The sequence below is a fragment of the Nycticebus coucang genome, chromosome 9 (genome assembly GCF_027406575.1).
Source record: "Nycticebus coucang isolate mNycCou1 chromosome 9, mNycCou1.pri, whole genome shotgun sequence".
NCBI lineage: Eukaryota > Metazoa > Chordata > Mammalia > Primates > Lorisidae > Nycticebus > Nycticebus coucang.
Window position 1 is genome coordinate 28315942 of NC_069788.1, and position 18661 is coordinate 28334602.

At 37.1% G+C, this 18661-nt stretch overlaps 1 protein-coding gene across 3 annotated transcripts in view; it reads left to right on the forward strand.

The window, feature by feature from the left end:
- Positions 1 to 18661, forward strand: part of PKHD1 (PKHD1 ciliary IPT domain containing fibrocystin/polyductin) — a 497465-nt gene that overhangs the window by 242792 nt on the left and 236012 nt on the right. For all 3 annotated transcript variants that reach the window (XM_053602538.1, XM_053602539.1, XM_053602540.1), the window contains 3 exons: positions 8031 to 8143; positions 10170 to 10275; positions 14440 to 14574. In XM_053602538.1, the coding sequence (XP_053458513.1) occupies positions 8031 to 8143; positions 10170 to 10275; positions 14440 to 14574 (354 nt within the window). The remainder of the gene's footprint in view (positions 1 to 8030; positions 8144 to 10169; positions 10276 to 14439; positions 14575 to 18661) is intronic.

Genomic DNA, 18661 nt, shown 5'->3' on the forward strand with positions numbered 1-18661 from the left:
TAAATAAGACCCTAGAACAACTGTGCTTGATAGATGTACATAGAACACTCCATCCCAAAGCTAAAGAATACACATTCTTCTTATCAGCCCATGGAATATTCTCCAAAATTGATCATATCCTAGAACACAAAACAAACCTAATGGAATCAAAAGAATTGAAAGTTTACCTTGTATCTTCTCAGACCACAGACATTAAAGGTGGAACTAAAAATGTTCAACCCCACACAAAGGCATGGAAATTAAACAAACTTACGCTGAATGACAGTTGGGTGCAGGAAGAAATAAAAGAGGAAATCATTAACTTCCTTGAGCATAACAATAATGAAGACACAAACTACCAAAACCTAAAATTTGTCACTTCAGATGCCTACATCTGAAAAACAGAAAGAGAGTGCATCAGCAAACTCACAAGCCATCTTATGGAATCAGAAAAAGTAATCTAAGCCTAAACCCAGCAGAAGAAAAGAAATATCCAAAAAAAAAAAAAATCATAAAAAAACTGAAAATTATTTGATTCTTAAATGAAAATAAAAATAGTTCTTAAATAAGATGAATTTAAGGGATGAGTGGTGAAGGGAGGTAATTACTGTCAAAGCTCCTCAAACCAGGAACTGCTATTAGATGTGCCAACCCACTTTTAAAATATTTATTGTTCTTTTTCTAATTATAAAAACAACACATTTGTATTTGGAAAAAACAAAATTTATACAGAATATAAATTGATGACAATCCCAATATTAGAGTTAATTACATTTAGGTATGTTTTTACAAAGTTGGAAAGTTACTGTACAAAATGGTTATTTTTAATATATATTTCTCCAGCATCCCCATATACTGTATTGAGAACATTTGTTCTATGGCTAATGATGTTTCATTGCTTGCATGTACCATAATTCACATAATTATTCTCATTATTCAGCATTAAGGTTTTATTATTTGTAAATAATACAATAATAAACTTGCTTGTAATTTAAAAAAAAAAGACTTTCATGGTAATTGTAACAACAACAAATATAAGCAAATGTGACTTAATTAAACTGAAAAGCTTCTGTACAGCTAAGGAGATAACAACCAAAGCAAATAGACAACCTACACAATGAGAAAGGATATTTGCATATTTTGAATCAGACCAAAGCTTGATAATTAGGATCTATATAGAATTCAAATTAATCCACATGAAAAAAGCCAACAATCCATATATCAATGGGCAAGAGAGATGAATAGAACCTTCTCTAAAGAAGACAGACGAATGGTCAACAAACATGAAAAATGCTTTTCATCCCTAATTATTAGAGAAATGCAAATCAAAACCACCCTGAGATATCATCTAACCCTAGTGAGAATGGCACACATCACAAAATCTCAAACTTGCAGATGCTGGCATGGATGTGGAGAGAAAAGAACACTTTTACACTGCTGGTGGGACTGCAAACTAATAGTCATTTTGGAAGGAAGTATGGAGAACCCTCAAAGAACTCAAACTAGACCTTCCATTTGATCCTGCAATCCCATTACTGGGCATCTACCCAGAAGGAAAATAATCCTTTTACCTCAAGGACACTTGCACTAGACTGTTTATTGCAGCTCGATTTACAATCACCAAAATGTGGAAACAGTCTAAATACCCACTGACCAAGGAATGGATTAACAAGCTGTGATATGTATACCACGGAATAATATTCAGCCATTAAAAAAGATGGAGACTTTACATCCTTTTTATTTAACCTGAATGGAAGTGGAACACATTATTCTTAGTAAAGCATCACAATAATGGAAAAGCAAGAATCCTATGTACTCAATTCTCATATGAGGACAGTTGATGACCTAGTACATGGTGAGGGGTGGGGGAAGGGAAGAACAGGGAGAGGGAAAGAGGGAGGGAGGTGGGGGAAGGGAAGAACAGAGAGAAGAAAGGAGGGAGGAGGTGGGAGGTGAGTGAGGGTGTGTGACATACATTTTGGGGGCAGGATACAATTATAAGAGGGACTTTACCTAACAAGTGCAATCAATGTAACCTGGGTCTTTGTACCTTCAATGAATCTCCAACAATAAAAAATAATTAAATAAATAAAAACATCACTTTTGCTGAGTATCATGTGGTAGGTAAGACATGTTAATAGAATTTCAAGGGATCTTAGGAAATTGGAGAATTGCTTAGTATGCAAAATAATGGAGTGCGGGAGAAAATAGACCAACTTGCCCAACAAAGGAAGAAAACATCCTGTAAGTGAGTGAAAACTGAGGAATGGCTATCTATTCCCAAACGCCCAGGGTAAGAGAACCCATGGTGAATACAAGCTGAAGCTGAGTAGACAGCACAGAGGATTGGATCAGCATGTGCTGGCTTCCCTGCCTGGGTTCTGGCTGCTGCCTGCTGGCTAGACTTCCATCCTCAGGGTGAACTGTGGCCCCAGCTCACACTTTCCCAAATGCTAAAGGCTCCAAGCTTCTTCCCACATGAGGCAGAGAATTGAGTATTATTGGTTTTAAAACAACCTATTTTAATTTTCCCTCCATATTAGCTTGGCTTGGTCGTGTATGTGTTGTGTGTGTGTGTTCTTTGTGGTACCTGTGGCACACCCAGGGAGGTATAGGGTCTTTCACTTACCCTTTTGTAGGGTATTCTGATGTATCATGACTGTCTTTGGGTCACCCAGGTGCACAGCGGCACCTTTAATAAAATCGAAAGTTGTCCTTTCATTTGGAAATTAGTCAATAAAAATATTGGGATGACTGAAGTCATAGGATGAGATGAGTTTACTCAAAGTAGAAATAAACAGGACAGCTCCAAGCAGAGTGGTATTTGTGATTGGAGTCACTGCTCTCAATACATCATTAATAAGTGGGTCAAAAATCTCCCTGAGCTATGTGTGAGAGCCTGTTCTTGGGCAAATCAGAACTTCCTCTTTAAATTCCAGCCCTCATCTGCATCCATCCTGTACCTCTTATTGTCTGTATTGTTGGTAAATAACAATTGCAGATAATCTCAGTGTTTTTATCTGCCTTTGCTTAAAATTCCTATGTTAGTAGCCAGTCCTCATTAACTTTATGTCTGCACCTCAATAATATTGTATTCCCATAATGCTGGAATTGCAGAAGCCTCATCCTCCTTAAACGCACTTTTCCCAATGCCCTGTCTTCTTCCCGCCTATTATTAAGAAATGTGCCTTAACTATGTGCCTCTCTGTGTACTCTTGCTGAGAGTACTTTATCTCCATGTGGGGAGGATGAAAAGGATTTTGTATTTTCTGGATTTTTGGTTTGAAAAGAACAATCCACTGTGGCTCAGTCGGTAAAGGCGCCGGCCCCATATACCAAGGGTGGCGGGTTCAAACCTGGCCCCGGCTGAACTGCAACCAAAAAATAGCTGGGCGTTGTGGCGGGTGCCTGTAGTCCCAGCTACTTGGGAGGCTAAGGCAAGAGAATCGCTGAAGCCCAGGAGTTGGAGGTTGCTGTGAGCTGTGTGATGCCACGGCACTCTACCAAGGGCTATAAAGTGAGACTCTGTCTCTAAAAAAAAAAAAAAGAAAAGAACAATTCTTTTAGAGAAATATACATTTATGGGGCAATACCAAACACTACCCAAAGTTACCTAGTGCCTGAAGGATTAACTTAATTTTTTCCTAGTGACTGTATGTGTACACTTGAAGGAGCTGGCTTACTTGGACAGTTAATTTTGGACCGTTAATTTCTCTCTGGAATTTCTCTTGCCTGAGTGTCCATGTTACATGGACTTCTCCAAAGAATGTTTTTCAATATTTTGTGTCCACTATGGGGGAGGCCATAGAAAACACCTGCTCTGCCCTTGAGCTGGTGACAGAACTTTGTTTTGTACTCTGCCATTTATATTTCTTCACTCACACCCATTTTTTGGGATCCTGACTCTGAGGTCTACCTTCATTCCTCTAATCTAGAGTCTCTGATGTTCCCAGGATTGTACTTGGTCGGAGATGGCTCAGGCAACTATTTGCTCTGTGACTTTGGAAAAGTTACTCAACATCTCTGAGCTTAAGTTTCTTTGCTGTTTAACTGTAGTAATAATACCCAATGTATAAACATGTAAAAATAAATGATACTCTAGAACAGGCGTCCTCAAACTTTTTAAACAGGGGGCCAATTCACTGTCCCTCAGACCGTTGGAGGGCCAGACTATAGTTAAAAAAAAAAAAAAAGCCATGAACAAATTCCCATGCACACTGCACATATCTTATTTTGAAGTAAAAAACAAAACGGGAACAAATACAATTCACACCGCTTCATGTGGCCCACGGGCCACAGTTTGAGGATGCCTGCTGTATAATTTGGCAGTTGGACTTAATTTTTATTATGAGCATTATTATTGTACTTGGTCATAACTTTAAAATAGATAAATACTTGTAAGGAAAAGAATATAATTCAAAATAAATATAACTTTGCACTGAGATTGGCGTGCTTTCTGCTAGGGATCTAAAAACAAACTCTTGTCTTGATTTTCTGGGTCTCTGTCCTCTTTCTGTTTTGAGCAACAACTTCCATTTGCAGTGGGGTCCCAAAGCAAGTCAAGGCAAAATCATCAGGAAATGAAAGCTTTCTAATATCCCTCTGGGTAAAGGGATAGTACAGTGTTAGTGTCTCAGCCACTCTGGAGAAGTAGGTCTTAAAATGGGGTCCAAACATTACCCCCAACAAACGTATATCAGAATACCTTTGGTGCTCACAAGTATTGAATACCATTCTTCATCCTTTCTCCCTCACGCAGACCACCTACTAAATCAGAATATGTAAAATCTGTACCCTCTGTACCCCCAGGTTAGGTTTGCCAGATAAAATCAGCACATTTGTTTAAATTTAAATTTTAGATAGTATTTGGGATATACTTATACTAAAAATAGTTTTTTTTTAATTCTTTTTTATTAAGTCATATATACATAGATCATGAATACATTTATGCCTTTGTGGGATTCAATGTGTTGATTATTTGTACAAATTAGAGTGTTTACTCCTATTTATTAACATAACTTTCACCTCATTTACTTAATCACAGTGTTAAGACATTTGTGTTCAATACTTGGTAGATTTGACTTGTACCCTTGCAATATGCTTCATATGTGTAGTTCCACCATTAACCCTCCCTCTATCAAACCACACCCCTCCCTTCCCATCCTTGTCCCCTTCCCTCCTTCATCCTGGGCTATAATTGTGATTCATCTCTCATATGAAAGTGTGAGTGATTATAAATTGGTTTTATGTAGTACTGAGTACATTGGATATTTTTTTTCCATTCCTGAGATAACTTTACTAAGAAGAATATTTTCCAGCTCCATCCATGTAAACATAAAAGAGGTAAAGTCTTCATCTTTTTTTAATGCTGCCTAGTATTCCATGGTATACATATACCACAATTTATTAATCCATTCATGGGTTGATGGGCACTTGGGCTTCTTCTAAGACTTGGCAATTATGAATTGAGCTGCAATGAACGATCTGGTGCAAATATCTTTGTTGCCAAGTGATTTTTGGTCTTTTGGATATACACCTAGTAGAGGAATTGTAGGATCCATCAACAGATCTACCTTTAGATCCCTGAGTGTTCAGCTTCTCTGAAGAAGACAGGTGCACGGTCTACAGACACATAAAAAAATGTTCATCATCTTTAATCATCAGAGAAATGCAAACCAAAACCACTTTGAGATATCATCTAATGCCACATCACAAAATCTCAAAACTACAGATGTTGGCGTGGATGTAAAAATAGTTTTTCATATGAAATTTAAATTTCATTGGACATTCTGTGTTTTTATTTGCTAAATGTGACAGCTCTACCCTGGGTGCACACTGAAGTTTAAGAGACTCACTAGGAAAAGCTGGGTGTTGTGGCAGGTGCTTGTAGTCCCAGCTACTTGGGAGGATAAGGCAAGAGAATCACTTAAGCCCAAGAGTTTTAGGTTGCTGTGAGCTGTGACACCACAGCACTCTACCCAGGGCAACAGCTTGAGACTCTGTCTCAGAAAAAAAAAAAAAAAAGAGAGAGAGACTTGCTAGAAGAATGCTCACAGCAATGTCCCCCCTGAGCCCTATATAGAAGCAACTGAAGTGTGTGTTGTAAAGAAAGGTATTTAATGCTGTGTTGAGTGAAGTTTGTGTTGTAAAGAAAGGTATTTAATGCTGTGTTGAGTGACCCAGGGTCACAGTCCCCTCTGCTCCCTTCTTCTCCTCTGTGGACCTGGTGCTGATACTCAGGATGAGCTCTTCATGGGTCATAGTGTGTGCTCCTGGACTTGGAGCTACTCGCAGGGAGGACACCCTGACCTTCTTTCCCTCACACCAGCCAGACCATACTGGAGATCAACCTCCAGATGATCAGGGATGAACATGTGGGAACCTCTGAGGCTCTCTTTATCCATGTAGCAAGAGGTTAGGCCTGAGGCGAGCCAAGAAGCCTGTTCCTTAACTTCTACTCCACAGGCAGATTGGGGCATTTTGGTCTTGGCCCAGGCTCAGGCTGAGAGAGGACAGATAGATACACACAGATCCCCAGCAGTAATCCTGCAGCTTGATCAGTTGGCCTTTCATTCTCCCACTGCAGTACCACCCCAGAGCAGCAGCCTGGTGGGGCCCACAATTTTTATTAGTGTTCCTTCTCTCTGATGGTAGAGAAAGGAGAGAGGGATTGGGCTCCTTAAAATGTGAGAATGGGACCCTGAGAGCATTCAGATGCAATTCAGGGAAGGATAAAGAAGAAACTTCCATATAGTAGTCAATATGTTATGTACTTCACTACTTTGAGTTGGGGTTGCAAATTCAAATTTCTATGGGGATTAGGCAGGTGTCATAAATGAATGAAACAGGAAAGGTGAAGACTATGACAAAATAACTTATAGCCTAAGATGGCAGGCCCACTTATCATCAGCTGACCCATGCCTACCCCATAGGAACTGGGCTTGGAAAAGCTTAAAAGTCTGAATTTATCTGTATTTAGTATTAGGCCCTTTAGGAAGTCAGTTTTCTACTCTGTCTTAGAGTATATTAATAGTGATGAACATATTTAGGTATTTCATTGAATTTATAATCTCATTGTGTTCAGTTTGATAAGAATTAGATCCCCAAACTTGTATGGTTCAATGGAGAAGTTAGATTTTCTATGAACATATAGAAGACATTAAATTATTTAGATATTAAATCCTTTAAAAAACTCTTAAGGTGATTTAATAATCTAATTAAGACAAGAGGGCAATGAACAGATTTGAACTATATTGGAGCTCAGCCATTATATCTTAGAGCTAAGGTATAATGAGGCCGATCATTTGCCTTCAGCGCACAGCCAAATCACTGATTTGTTCAAAGGATCAGAGAGGCTACCATGTGTAGGCTTGGCTCTAAGGTGTGCCTGTACCCGGGACCGCAGTACATACACTAAAGAGGAGAGGCTTAGTTTAGATTTCACATAGAAACCTCTCACTGGGGAACCTTAGAAGGAGTCTTGAACAAGAGATACCAGTTATTGAGATGGGCCAATTACAGTCGAGTTGAACTTCGTGGGGGAAGAGGAATGAGAGTGTTTTTGATCCTGATGGGGAAAAAAAGAATGAAGGAGACCATAAAAGTTTCAATGTACCTTGGCAGAAAGTACATATAAAAGTGGATTGAGGGGCAGTGCTTGTGGCTCAGTCGGTAGGGCGCCGGCCCCATGTACCGAGGGTGGCGGGTTCAAGCCTGGCCCCGGCCAAACTGCAACCAAAAAATAGCCGGGCGTTGTGGCGGGCGCCTGTAGTCCCAGCTACTCGGGAGGCTGAGGCAAGAGAATCGCGTAAGCTCAGGAGTTGGAGGTTGCTGTGAGCTGTGTGAGGCCACGGCACTCTACTGAGGGCCATAAAGTGAGACTCTGTCTCTACAAAAAAAAAAAAAAGTGGATTGAGTACAAACAAGAGTCTTTCATCTGGGCAGAGTGGCTCATGCTTATATTCTCAGCATAAATAAGGATCTTTCTTTATAGCAGCTTTATCATACGTGGAATATCTTAACTATTTTTTAACTATCCTTAATTTTCTCAGGGGAACAGAGTGTGTGCTTCTGGCTTTGGCTACTTTTTCCATCTTGTGACCAGAAAGACATCACAAGCTCCACTTCTCTCCTTTACTCAGAACGTTGCACATTCTTGTACAAGGTAACTTTGGGGAAATTCATCTATCTTTTGGGTATAAAGCTTATGATTTTGCATTTTTCTGTACAAAAGTCATAAAAGGGCACTTTGTCCTTTACTTGAGTGTGGCAATGCTCCTATTACTTATTTTCAGCCATTTTATTGATGTATAATTGACATAACACAACTATATGTATTTAATGTATGTATATAACTTGATAAGTTTGGAGGTAAGTAGATACCCATGAAACCAGCACCATGCTCTATGCTTCAAACACATCTATCACCTCTAAAAGTGTTCCTTTAGTCTTCTTTATTTTGTTTATTATTATTATTGTAACAACACTTGGCATAAGATATAAATTATTAGCAAATTTTTGAGTACTCAATATGGTACTGTTAACTATAGGCACTGTGATGTACAGTAGATCTCTGGGACTTATTCATCTGACATAACTGAAACTTTGTATCCTTTGACTAATGTATCCTTATTTTCCCTTTCTCCAAAGCCCTAACATCTACCATTTTATTCTCTGCTTCTTTGCATTTGAATATTTCTTACGTTTTTCATGTAAGCAATATCATGTAGTATTTTTTCTTCTTTGTCTGGCTTCCATCACCCAGCACAATGTCCCTCAGGTTCATCTACATTGTCATAAATAGCAGGATTTCCTTCTTTCAGAATGGTGACTAATTTTACATTATAAATATTCCCACGTTTATCCCATCCACGAACACCTAGGCTGTCTCCATGCCTTGGCTATGACGATTACTTGTGCAAGCATTTTGGATCATGGAAGTCTAGTAGTGAAGGGAAGGGAAAGGGGTTCACTAGAAAAACCAACAGGATAGAATGTACCTCTTGTGGCCAGAGAGGATTCAATGACAGTAATTAAACTTCCAAGACATTGAGAGCAGGTGGTAATGCAGAAGCCCTGGAAGGCTGGTGATCTTGGGCTCAGGCATTGAGAGAGATGAGCCTTGGAGAAGAGGCTCTTTGCTTGTCATTTGCTCACTGGAAGATAAGAAAATACTTGTTCAAAGTCTTTGATATATAGAGGGGTAAGCGAAAGAGGACATGGGGAGACTAGGTGGAGTAGGGGATATGAGAAGTATGGGGAAATGACAACTTCACAGTCAATTAGGTCTGATTCAAGTCCTAACTCTACTAGTCAATTCCTTCCTTCCTCCCTTCCTTCCTTTCTCCCTCCCTCCCTCCATCCATCCATCCCTCCCTCCCTTCCTCCTCTCTCTTTTCCCTCCCTCCCTCCTTTCTTCCTTCCTTCTTTCCTTCCTCCTTTCATCTTATTTGTAAAATGAAGAAAAATCTACATTGAAAATTTGGTGTGAAAATTAGAGATGATTTATATAATGTACTGAGGAGAGCACCTGGGATATAGTAAGAACTCAATGACTAATAACTATAAATAATTATGATAATAATCCAGTAATAGTGCTATGATGGAAAGTGATGAGACGAATAGAATAGGGACATGAACAATTGATAAGCAATTTTAAAGTGCTAGCTGAGGCTGGGATTAGTACATGTGTAATGAAATTATCTTCATGACTATGACTTTTTTTCTAGCAGCTCTTGGCAGCCCTGGAATGTGAGGGAAGAAAGTACAGCAGCAGTAGGGCTTTGCAGGTAGAAGAACAAAGGTAGAAGAGATTGCAGGTGCTGGTATCTACTCTCCTAAGAAGGAGTGTCTGAGTGGCTGATGGAATAACAGGGACTGTGACCTAAAGGGCTAAGTGAAGGCATCCAAACTCTTAGGAAGGGGATGAAGCAGAGGGTGGCTGATACTCTGGCAGGGGATTGTGACCATCTGCATTTTGTTGGGGTCCAGGAGAGGGGCAGGTCACAGAAAGTAACGAAGTGGAAGGGCTGATGGATGGCCATGCGACTTAAAGAGGAGGATTACATGTCTTATCTATCTCTTCTCTCCATTATTCATTTCTGTTGTTTCTGTACTTTCCAAAAAGAAATAGTAGGAAGTTAGAAATATAGAAATTGGCGTCAGATTTCATTCTTTGGTTTACTTCCTAGGTATGGTCTCTTTGTATACCCTAAGTTTCAGCCACCTTGGGATAATGGCACGAGCCCCACCCTGTTCCAGAACTTCACAGTTTGGGAAAGTGTAGGTGGTGCTCAGGTAAGTCTCTTTACTTTTTAAAGTTAAAATTGTCACTTGTATTTTCATGGCAATTTATCACGCATATCTATGTAAAGGGAAGGAGTGATTTGCCATTGATGGGAGACATTGCAATATTATCACAATTTAAAATATCTGTTAAATGAACAAATTCCAAGGTTAGGTCATCTCTCCATTGTGTCTTTTTGATAGCCATAACAGAGAACAACAGTATCGTACAGATTTAAGCCAGGAGGGATTGTAGAGGTCCTTTTTTTCCCTCCTTACTTAGAGGTAAGAAATTAAGAATCAGAAAGTAAAGGGACTTGACCAAAAAAGGTCACATGGCTGCTTAGTACCATAACCAAGTTCAGTCTTTGGGCTCCAAATGCTGTGTATTTGATATTCTAATATCCTGAATAATGTATGCTCCAGGCTTAAGAAAAAACTCTGTTCATTATTGGAAGACAAAAATTCCACCTCGAGGTACCATTCTTTCTTTAGTCAATATGCTGACTATTAATAGCAACATATAAAACTTATTCAGTGTCACTATTTGTTGCTATACAGAGAAAATTATATATACTTGGTCTCTGCCACTTATAAATCTGGAACGTAAGGTACAGAGATGAAGAAATATGTTTATAGACTATCCAGGAAATAGAATAAAAACATGTAATTAAGTCATAATAAGAAACATTTACTTTACATATTGAACATGTGGGGGACAATTATGGATGAGAAAAGCCCTAAAATATGTAAGTAGGAGAGTTAACAAGAAGAATCTCAATTGTATTTAGTTCTCATTTAATTTTCTAAAAGACATATTGTGCCATAAGCACTATAAATATAGGGGTGACAAATCCAGCAGAAACTCTGAATGCCTTTTTATGCAGAGGAGCTCACAGAGGCTTAAACTTCACCTTCTGCTCTTGAGTAACCTTATTCTAGAGGAAATAATCAAACAAAATGAAAAAATTAAAAGATGCTTATCAAAGCCCATTTTTTTCAAGTTCTGTGATCAGAAATGCTAAATTTGTGAAAGAGAAAATGGATGTCTATGGATTGAACTCTTGCCTGCTCAAATTTAATCATCCAAAAAATAAGATAATGGAAATACTTTTGGAACTTCACTTTTATGAGCATGAACAAAGGGTAAATTAAATAACATGATAGCATCAAATTTAAAATGTACCCTTCCTCAAAAAAATCCTGAAAAACAATAAAGTAAGAGAATTTACTCTTCCCTATTTCAAAACTTACTACAAAGCAAAAATATATGAGCACAAGGACAGACATATACATCAAAGGAATAAAAGTGGCAGTCTAGAAGTAAACTACATCTATAATCAAGTGATTTCATGTATATAGATACTTAAATAGAACATCTCATCAAGTAAAATCCTTTTTTTCTATTGGATTAAATAATTTGATTTCATTTTTATTTTTAATGGACAAAATGTATATATTGTGTACCACCTGATGTTTATGTTATTGTGTACCTCATAATGTTTTAAAGTGTACACATTGATGGTTAAATTGAGCTAATTTACATACACATTTATTTGACATATTTATTTTACATGCTTGAAATCTGCTTTAGTGCCTTTAAAGAATATGTTGTTATGAACTGTGGTCACCAGGTTGAACACCAGATCTCTTGAACTTGACATTTTGTATCCTTTGATCAACTTCTTCTCCACTTCCCTCCATGATGACCCTAGACCCTGGTAATTACCATTGTATTCTCTGAGTTCAACTTTTTTATATTCTGCATATTCATATGAGATCATGCAGTATTTGTCCATCTGTGTGTGGCTTATTTCAGTTAGCATTGTGTCCTTCGGGTCATCCATGTTGTTGCAGTTGATAGAATTTCCTTTATTTTAAAGGCTGAAGAGTATTCCATATGTATACCTACTACAGTTTCTTTATCCACTCATAAGTTGGTGGATACTTAGGTTGATGCCATATCTTGTCTGTTGTGAATAATGTTGCAATATATGTAGGAGTGCAGCTGTCAATATCTCTTTGACATATGAACTCATTTCCTTTAGCTATATATCCATTAAAGCAGTGGTTCTCAACCTTTCTAATGACACAACCCTTTAATACAGTTCCTGTGGGTCACAACCCACGGGTTGAGAACCTCTGCATTAAGGGATGGCTGGACCATATGGTATTTAATCTTTTGAGGAACTGACATACTATTTTCCATAAAGGTTGTACTAATTTACATTCTCACAATAGTGTGTGGGGGGACTGTTTTCTCTCTATCCTCATTAACACTTGTTATTTTTCATTTTTTATGATAGTCATTCTAATGGTATGAATATCTAGTCTGATATCTGATTGTGGTTTTAATTTGCATTTCTCTATGATTACTGCTATTGAGCAGAAAATTCCTGTTGTGAATAAACATAAATTTATATCTATTTGATGATATTGACAATGATTTTGGATTTGTTCATTTAATCATTGTAACAATCTTTGGGGAAGGTTTACCATTATTATACTCCTTTTGTGTATGAAAATATCTTAAGAGGGTTAAATACTTGCTGAAGTCAAACAACTAAGAATTGTTGGATTCCAGCTCAGGCAATCTGACTCTTCTATTTATATGTTAATAAGAGTTGAGAAAAATATCCTCTCTTCATTATGTGTCATAAATGCTGGATGATTTTTTACAAAGAAGAGGGAAAGATGACAGCATATTGTGAAAAGTGTATTCACACCACAAATAGGTGCATTCTGTTATTGTATGTTTTTGATTTTGTTTGTTTGTTTGTTTTTTAAATTAGCAGGTTAAATTAGCTAATGCTAGGTGTTAGCTGTTTTGGAATATGAGTAATTTACAAATGAGTATATTTGTTGATATCTGTAATTAGGCAATAAGTGTTGTCAAATTATCAGTTCACATCATACCTTTTTATTCAAATAAATTCCTGTGTTTTCACAGAACTATTATTTTATAAGATTTAGATGAATACAAATGGGAGATATGATCTATTCAATTCTTAAAAATTTGAACACACAGACTGATTGACAGGTAGAAGTACAACAGCAAAGTAAATCAAGAATATCTTGACATTAATTAATAGGAGATTTTGGGTGAAAAATATGAATATAAAGATGACCCTATTTAATGAATAGAGGATAGCCGTGTTAGGTTAACTTCTAGCCCTGAATTTAGAACTAGGCGAAATTAAATGTCATGCTCCAAATCCCATAGAAACTATTAGAGAAAGGTGAAAACCAAAAGCTCTGTCGCCTAGACCAGTGGTGTCTTAGTTCATTTGGTGCTGTTATAGTGGAATACCACAGACTGGACTGGGAAATTTGTAATAAATAGAGATTTATTGGCTTATGGCTCTGGAAGCCGGGAAGTCCAAGATTGAGGAGCCAGCATTGGGTTAAGGTCCTCTTGCTGTGTCATCTCATGAAGGAAGGGTGAAGTCAAGAAAGAGCAAGAGATGCAAGTGCAGCCTCAAGCCCCTTTGTAACTGGCATTAATCCATTCACAAAGGTGAACCTGTGTATCCTAAATACCTCCCATTAGGTTCCATCTCCCAACACAGTTCTGTTGAGATTAAGATTCCAACACATGGTTTTTGTGAGACACTTTCAAACCATAGCAATTGGGATCTGTTTAAATCTAATAGATGATTTTGTTACTACTTATACTCTGTCTGGGCACACTAGCCCAAGTTGACCTACGTGTATATGCACATAACATATACTGGGTCCACAAGTAGTGACCCCTATAATTACACTGAATTTCTTATTTCATATTTGCAATCTTTTGACAATACAAGTTAGTATATACTGCGCTGAGGAAAATGTCAAGCACTGGAGTTCTTGGATGCTGTGTTTTTCCCTATTAATTTTGTGTTACTTGGCCATGCAAGTTTATTTTGGATACGTGGAGAAGCATGTTGACATTTTTATGCATTAGTTATTATGAAGAGAAATGAAACTTATGGAGGGGATATTACAAAAGGCACTGGTTAATGCTGACCGCACAATGGCTTTAGGATGTCTGGCTGAATATTGATGTATAAAAGGTGCTTAAATATGGAATAGTATGCTTATTTATACTTAATCAATAATTGAAGAAGCTACAGGAATTCTGCAAGGAAAATCAAGCCCCAGACCTTTTCCATAATGTATGCTGTTATTTTATAGATTTTTAGAAGTAGCAATCTTCACCTGAAAAACTTCCAAGTTCATTCATGCCGAGATTTTGGAATTGACATCTTGGAAAGTGATGCAAATACTTCAGTTACTGACAGCTTATTACTTGGTCATTTTGCCCACAAGGTAAGTGCTTTAGGCTGTTCATCGAAACAAAATTATATGTGCAGGTCTCCCTGATAGTACAGGATATGTAATTCTAATAGCATTCTCTAGTGAATCTTGTATTTAATTGGTAAAAGAAGAGCTTTTTATTTGTAATAATGGTGATATTGGTAATAAATTCATTTTCTTATCATACACAGGGTTTCATTGTTATGAGCCCATATAACTCATGATAGCTATGAGTAACTTGCAGAATTCTTATTTGGAATATTATTCACATAAATTTAATAATACACCTAATAATTTAGCTGAATTTTCTCTAACCTCATAAGGACTATGCAATTCAGTTTACCAAGTTTCTACATCAACATTTTGTCATTGTTTTTACTCCTTTTAGGCCCCCCCTAAAGAGGTCAAATCAGGTAACATAAATATATATAGTTTATGGTATTAACTTTTTGTATGTGATTCTCTATTACTTGCTTAAGTGTGGGTTTCTACATGGTAAAAATCAGACTGTGGATGGATTCTTCACCATTGCATGATTGGGGTACCAGAATGTAGCTGAAGCAAAGAGTACTTACCACCCAGGGGAGAGGTACTAGTTCTCCTTAAGGGAGCTTCAGGGCTGCCATTGTTTTCTTAGGCTTCAGGCCTATAGTGGGTCCCCCATGTTCTTGTTCTTAAAAGAGTAACATGCATATTTATAATGATGTTATAAAAATTATAGATTAAAGAAGCTCAAAGTATTCCTGGGAGCCAAGGAAAGGACATTTTCTTCAGTTTTTTTCCTGAATTTTTTTGTCCAGTTGAATTTTTTTCTTTTTTTCTTGAGATAGGGCTGACTCTGTAGCTTGGACTATAGTACAGTGGCATCATCATACTGCAACCTCAACTTCTGGGCTCAGGCACTCCTCCTGCCTTAGGCTCCTGAGTATCTGGGACTACAGGTGCATGCCACCACACATAGCTAAACTCTTCTATTTTTTGTAGAGATAGGGTCTCGCTCTTGCTTAGGCTGGTCTCAAACTCCTGACCTCAAGTGATACTCTTTCCTTGGTCTCCCAAAGTGATAAAACTACAGGCATGAACCACCGTGACCTGCCTGTTCAATTGACATGGACATGATGATTTTTAGGGCAGCACCTGTAGCTCAGTGAGTAGGGTGCCAGCCCCATATACCAGAGGTGGCAGGTTCAAACCTGGCTCCAGCCAAAAACTGCAAAAAAAAAAAAAAAAAAAAAGAAATGATGATTTTTGACTTTTGTACTTTAATTGGGGATTATTTCACAGCTACAGATAAAAATATTAAGATTTAGGAAATCACTTTCTTATATTATCCTGTGTTTAATTCTCAACTTTTCTTAGTTACATCTATTTTGAACCACCCTTTTCAGGAGTTAAAAACTTGGCAGTTTTCCATTTCTATAAAAGGATTACTACCGTCAGAGATAATTCTTCTTTTCAGATTGCATAATTTCTAAGAGAAATTGGCACCCAGATTTAGATTCTGTGATGCCGGTAGATGAAATGTCCTTAACTTTTCTAGAAATAACCTTAGAGTAGATGCTAAAAACAAAATTCCTGTCAAACTAAGTAACTAACTGTCCTGCTAAATTAATGTTGCAGCATCTTAATTGATGTTAAATAGACATCATCATTAATGGGAGAGTGACATAAATTAAGATACAAATTATGACAAAAGGGTGCTTATCATGAAATAATCGGAAATAATCATACCCCAGGGGTGTGATTCACTTGGAATGCAATGCAGCCAAGGGCCTTTCAGTCTCTCAGCAAGTAAGGGTTTCAGTGAGACATATTAAATAATTTTCTTCTAGAAGACATCTGGATAATGGTTAGTCATCCATATCATAAAATCATACAATTTAAAAGCTAAATATTATCTGAGAGATGTCTTGTTTAAAATTCCTGAATTTGCAGGAGAAAAAATGGAGGCTTTGAATGATAATTCAAGATTCATGCCTATATATTTTGCAACTAAGACCACCCTCCTTATTATTTCTGGTCAAATACTCTTTTGATTGCTCATGGAAGGTATCTTTGATTATGAACACTTACTGGTGCCCACACCAATACTCTCTGAAGTGTTTTCTGTGAAAGGATAGCCCCGGAGACCCGGAAAGGACATTCTTAGGTTGATTACATTTGTGCTATGCTGTTTACCATACCCTCTATTTCCTGAAATATCGAACAAGTCTAGAGTATAGTATACAACATGGGGATTAGAGTTGCTAAAATTGTACATGTATTATATTAGGGATTTTTGTTAGCAAGTAAATTTAGCTTCTCTTGTCACACAAAAAACGTTAACTGTGTGGGATGATATAATGACTTGCTTCACTATAGGAACCATTTTATTAGCTAGATGTATCCCAAAATATCACTTTGTAAACCTCAAATAAACAGAATGAAATTTATTAGAAAAAGAAAAAATATTAAAGCATATTAAAGACTCTGAGAAATTCTCGGGTTAAAACAAATAAGAGAACTATCCATTACCTTTCATTAGCACAATTTTTCTCAGATTTATTTGGGAACTACTTTGTTGCCATGTGTCCATTATTAAAAGGAAAAATAAAGGAAGATACTTGACCTGGTGTGGCTTGGAACTCTGATTTTTGCTTCTGTCTTTTGTGCCTGCCACTCCTTAAGGAATTGAGATTTTCAGAGAATGTGGCCTCTTCATGTACAGACTTCCTACCTACATATAATGGGTAGCATACAATTATATGTGGCCTGTCCTAAAACAAACATTAGTTTCTGGAAGAACATTTTGTCATTAGATGGCTTTTTCTTTTTAGTTCCCTTAAGCATGCTTGTATGTACATTGGGACTCTTATACCCCATGTTAATTTTATGTTGAGATGGATAGAATAATTTTCAGCGAGGATGGCTTTCATATATATAAGAAAAAGAGATGCATTATAGCATCATTATACATCCTACTTTGGTTGGGCAGTTTGTTTATACCTGTTGTCCCAGCATTCTACCTAATTAGCATCCCTTTTTATACTCAAAAGTGTCCTAATTTGGATTTAAGTTACAGTCACTCTATTCTTTGAAGTATCTGCAGCATGGCTGTCTTTTTGTCTTATTGTAATTAATTTGAGCAGATGATACTTCTTTACAAAATATCTTATTCAGACAGATGTTGATGGAGTTTCTTCATTCTTCTTCCTATTTCTCTAGTGTTTTGTTTTTTTCTCATTTTCACTTGTGGATTTGTCTTCCTCATTTAGACCTTTCATCTTTTTGTTTCTCTGAATTCCGTGGTTGGGCCCCTTTTCTTTTCAATATACTCGCTCTCCCTGAGAGAAATCTCATTTTCTCTAGTGGTTTCAATTACCATCCACATGCTGATGGCTGCCATACATTTGCATTTATTTCTACATTCTTCTTTCATGCTTTCAGTTTGCAATCCGGTTTGGGATTCTTTTTTTCTACTTTCCTAACTTGATTTGTCTTGTATTGGATACTTATCTTTTTATATTTACTCACTTGGAAGTTATTCATTCTGTTATGATTATTCTTGTTATTTGCCTTAAACTTTGAATGTGCCTGGCCGTCTTAATGAAGTCTAAATACATCAGCACTATTAAGCTTTACCTGAGCAATTCAAGAACTCTAAACTGCTTTACCTTTCTGTACCCTCCTATCTTCTATGTTATTTTTTCTCTGGTATTTGTTCCAGTGTTTAAAGTAAATATTTCATGGAAATACATTTATAGAGAAAAGTGAACAAATAACTAGGAAAGCAAACAAGCTGTGTGCATACCACACAGATCAAGCGATAGAACATTATCAATTTCTCTAAATATATCCAAATAATAATAGTTTATTATTAAATGCCTGTCCATTTAACCCCACTTACCACTCCCTAGCCAAAGGGGAAGCAGATTTCAGACTTCCATCAGCATAGATTAATTTCTCTTGTTTTTGAACTTGATAAGACTGGAATCAGAGAGTCTGTGATCTATTGTACCAGGCTTCTTTGGCACCACACTGTGTCTGTGAGATTTATCCATGCTTTTGTGTGTGACAATAATTTATTCTTCCAGTCATTGTGGAGTGCATCATTTTGTCT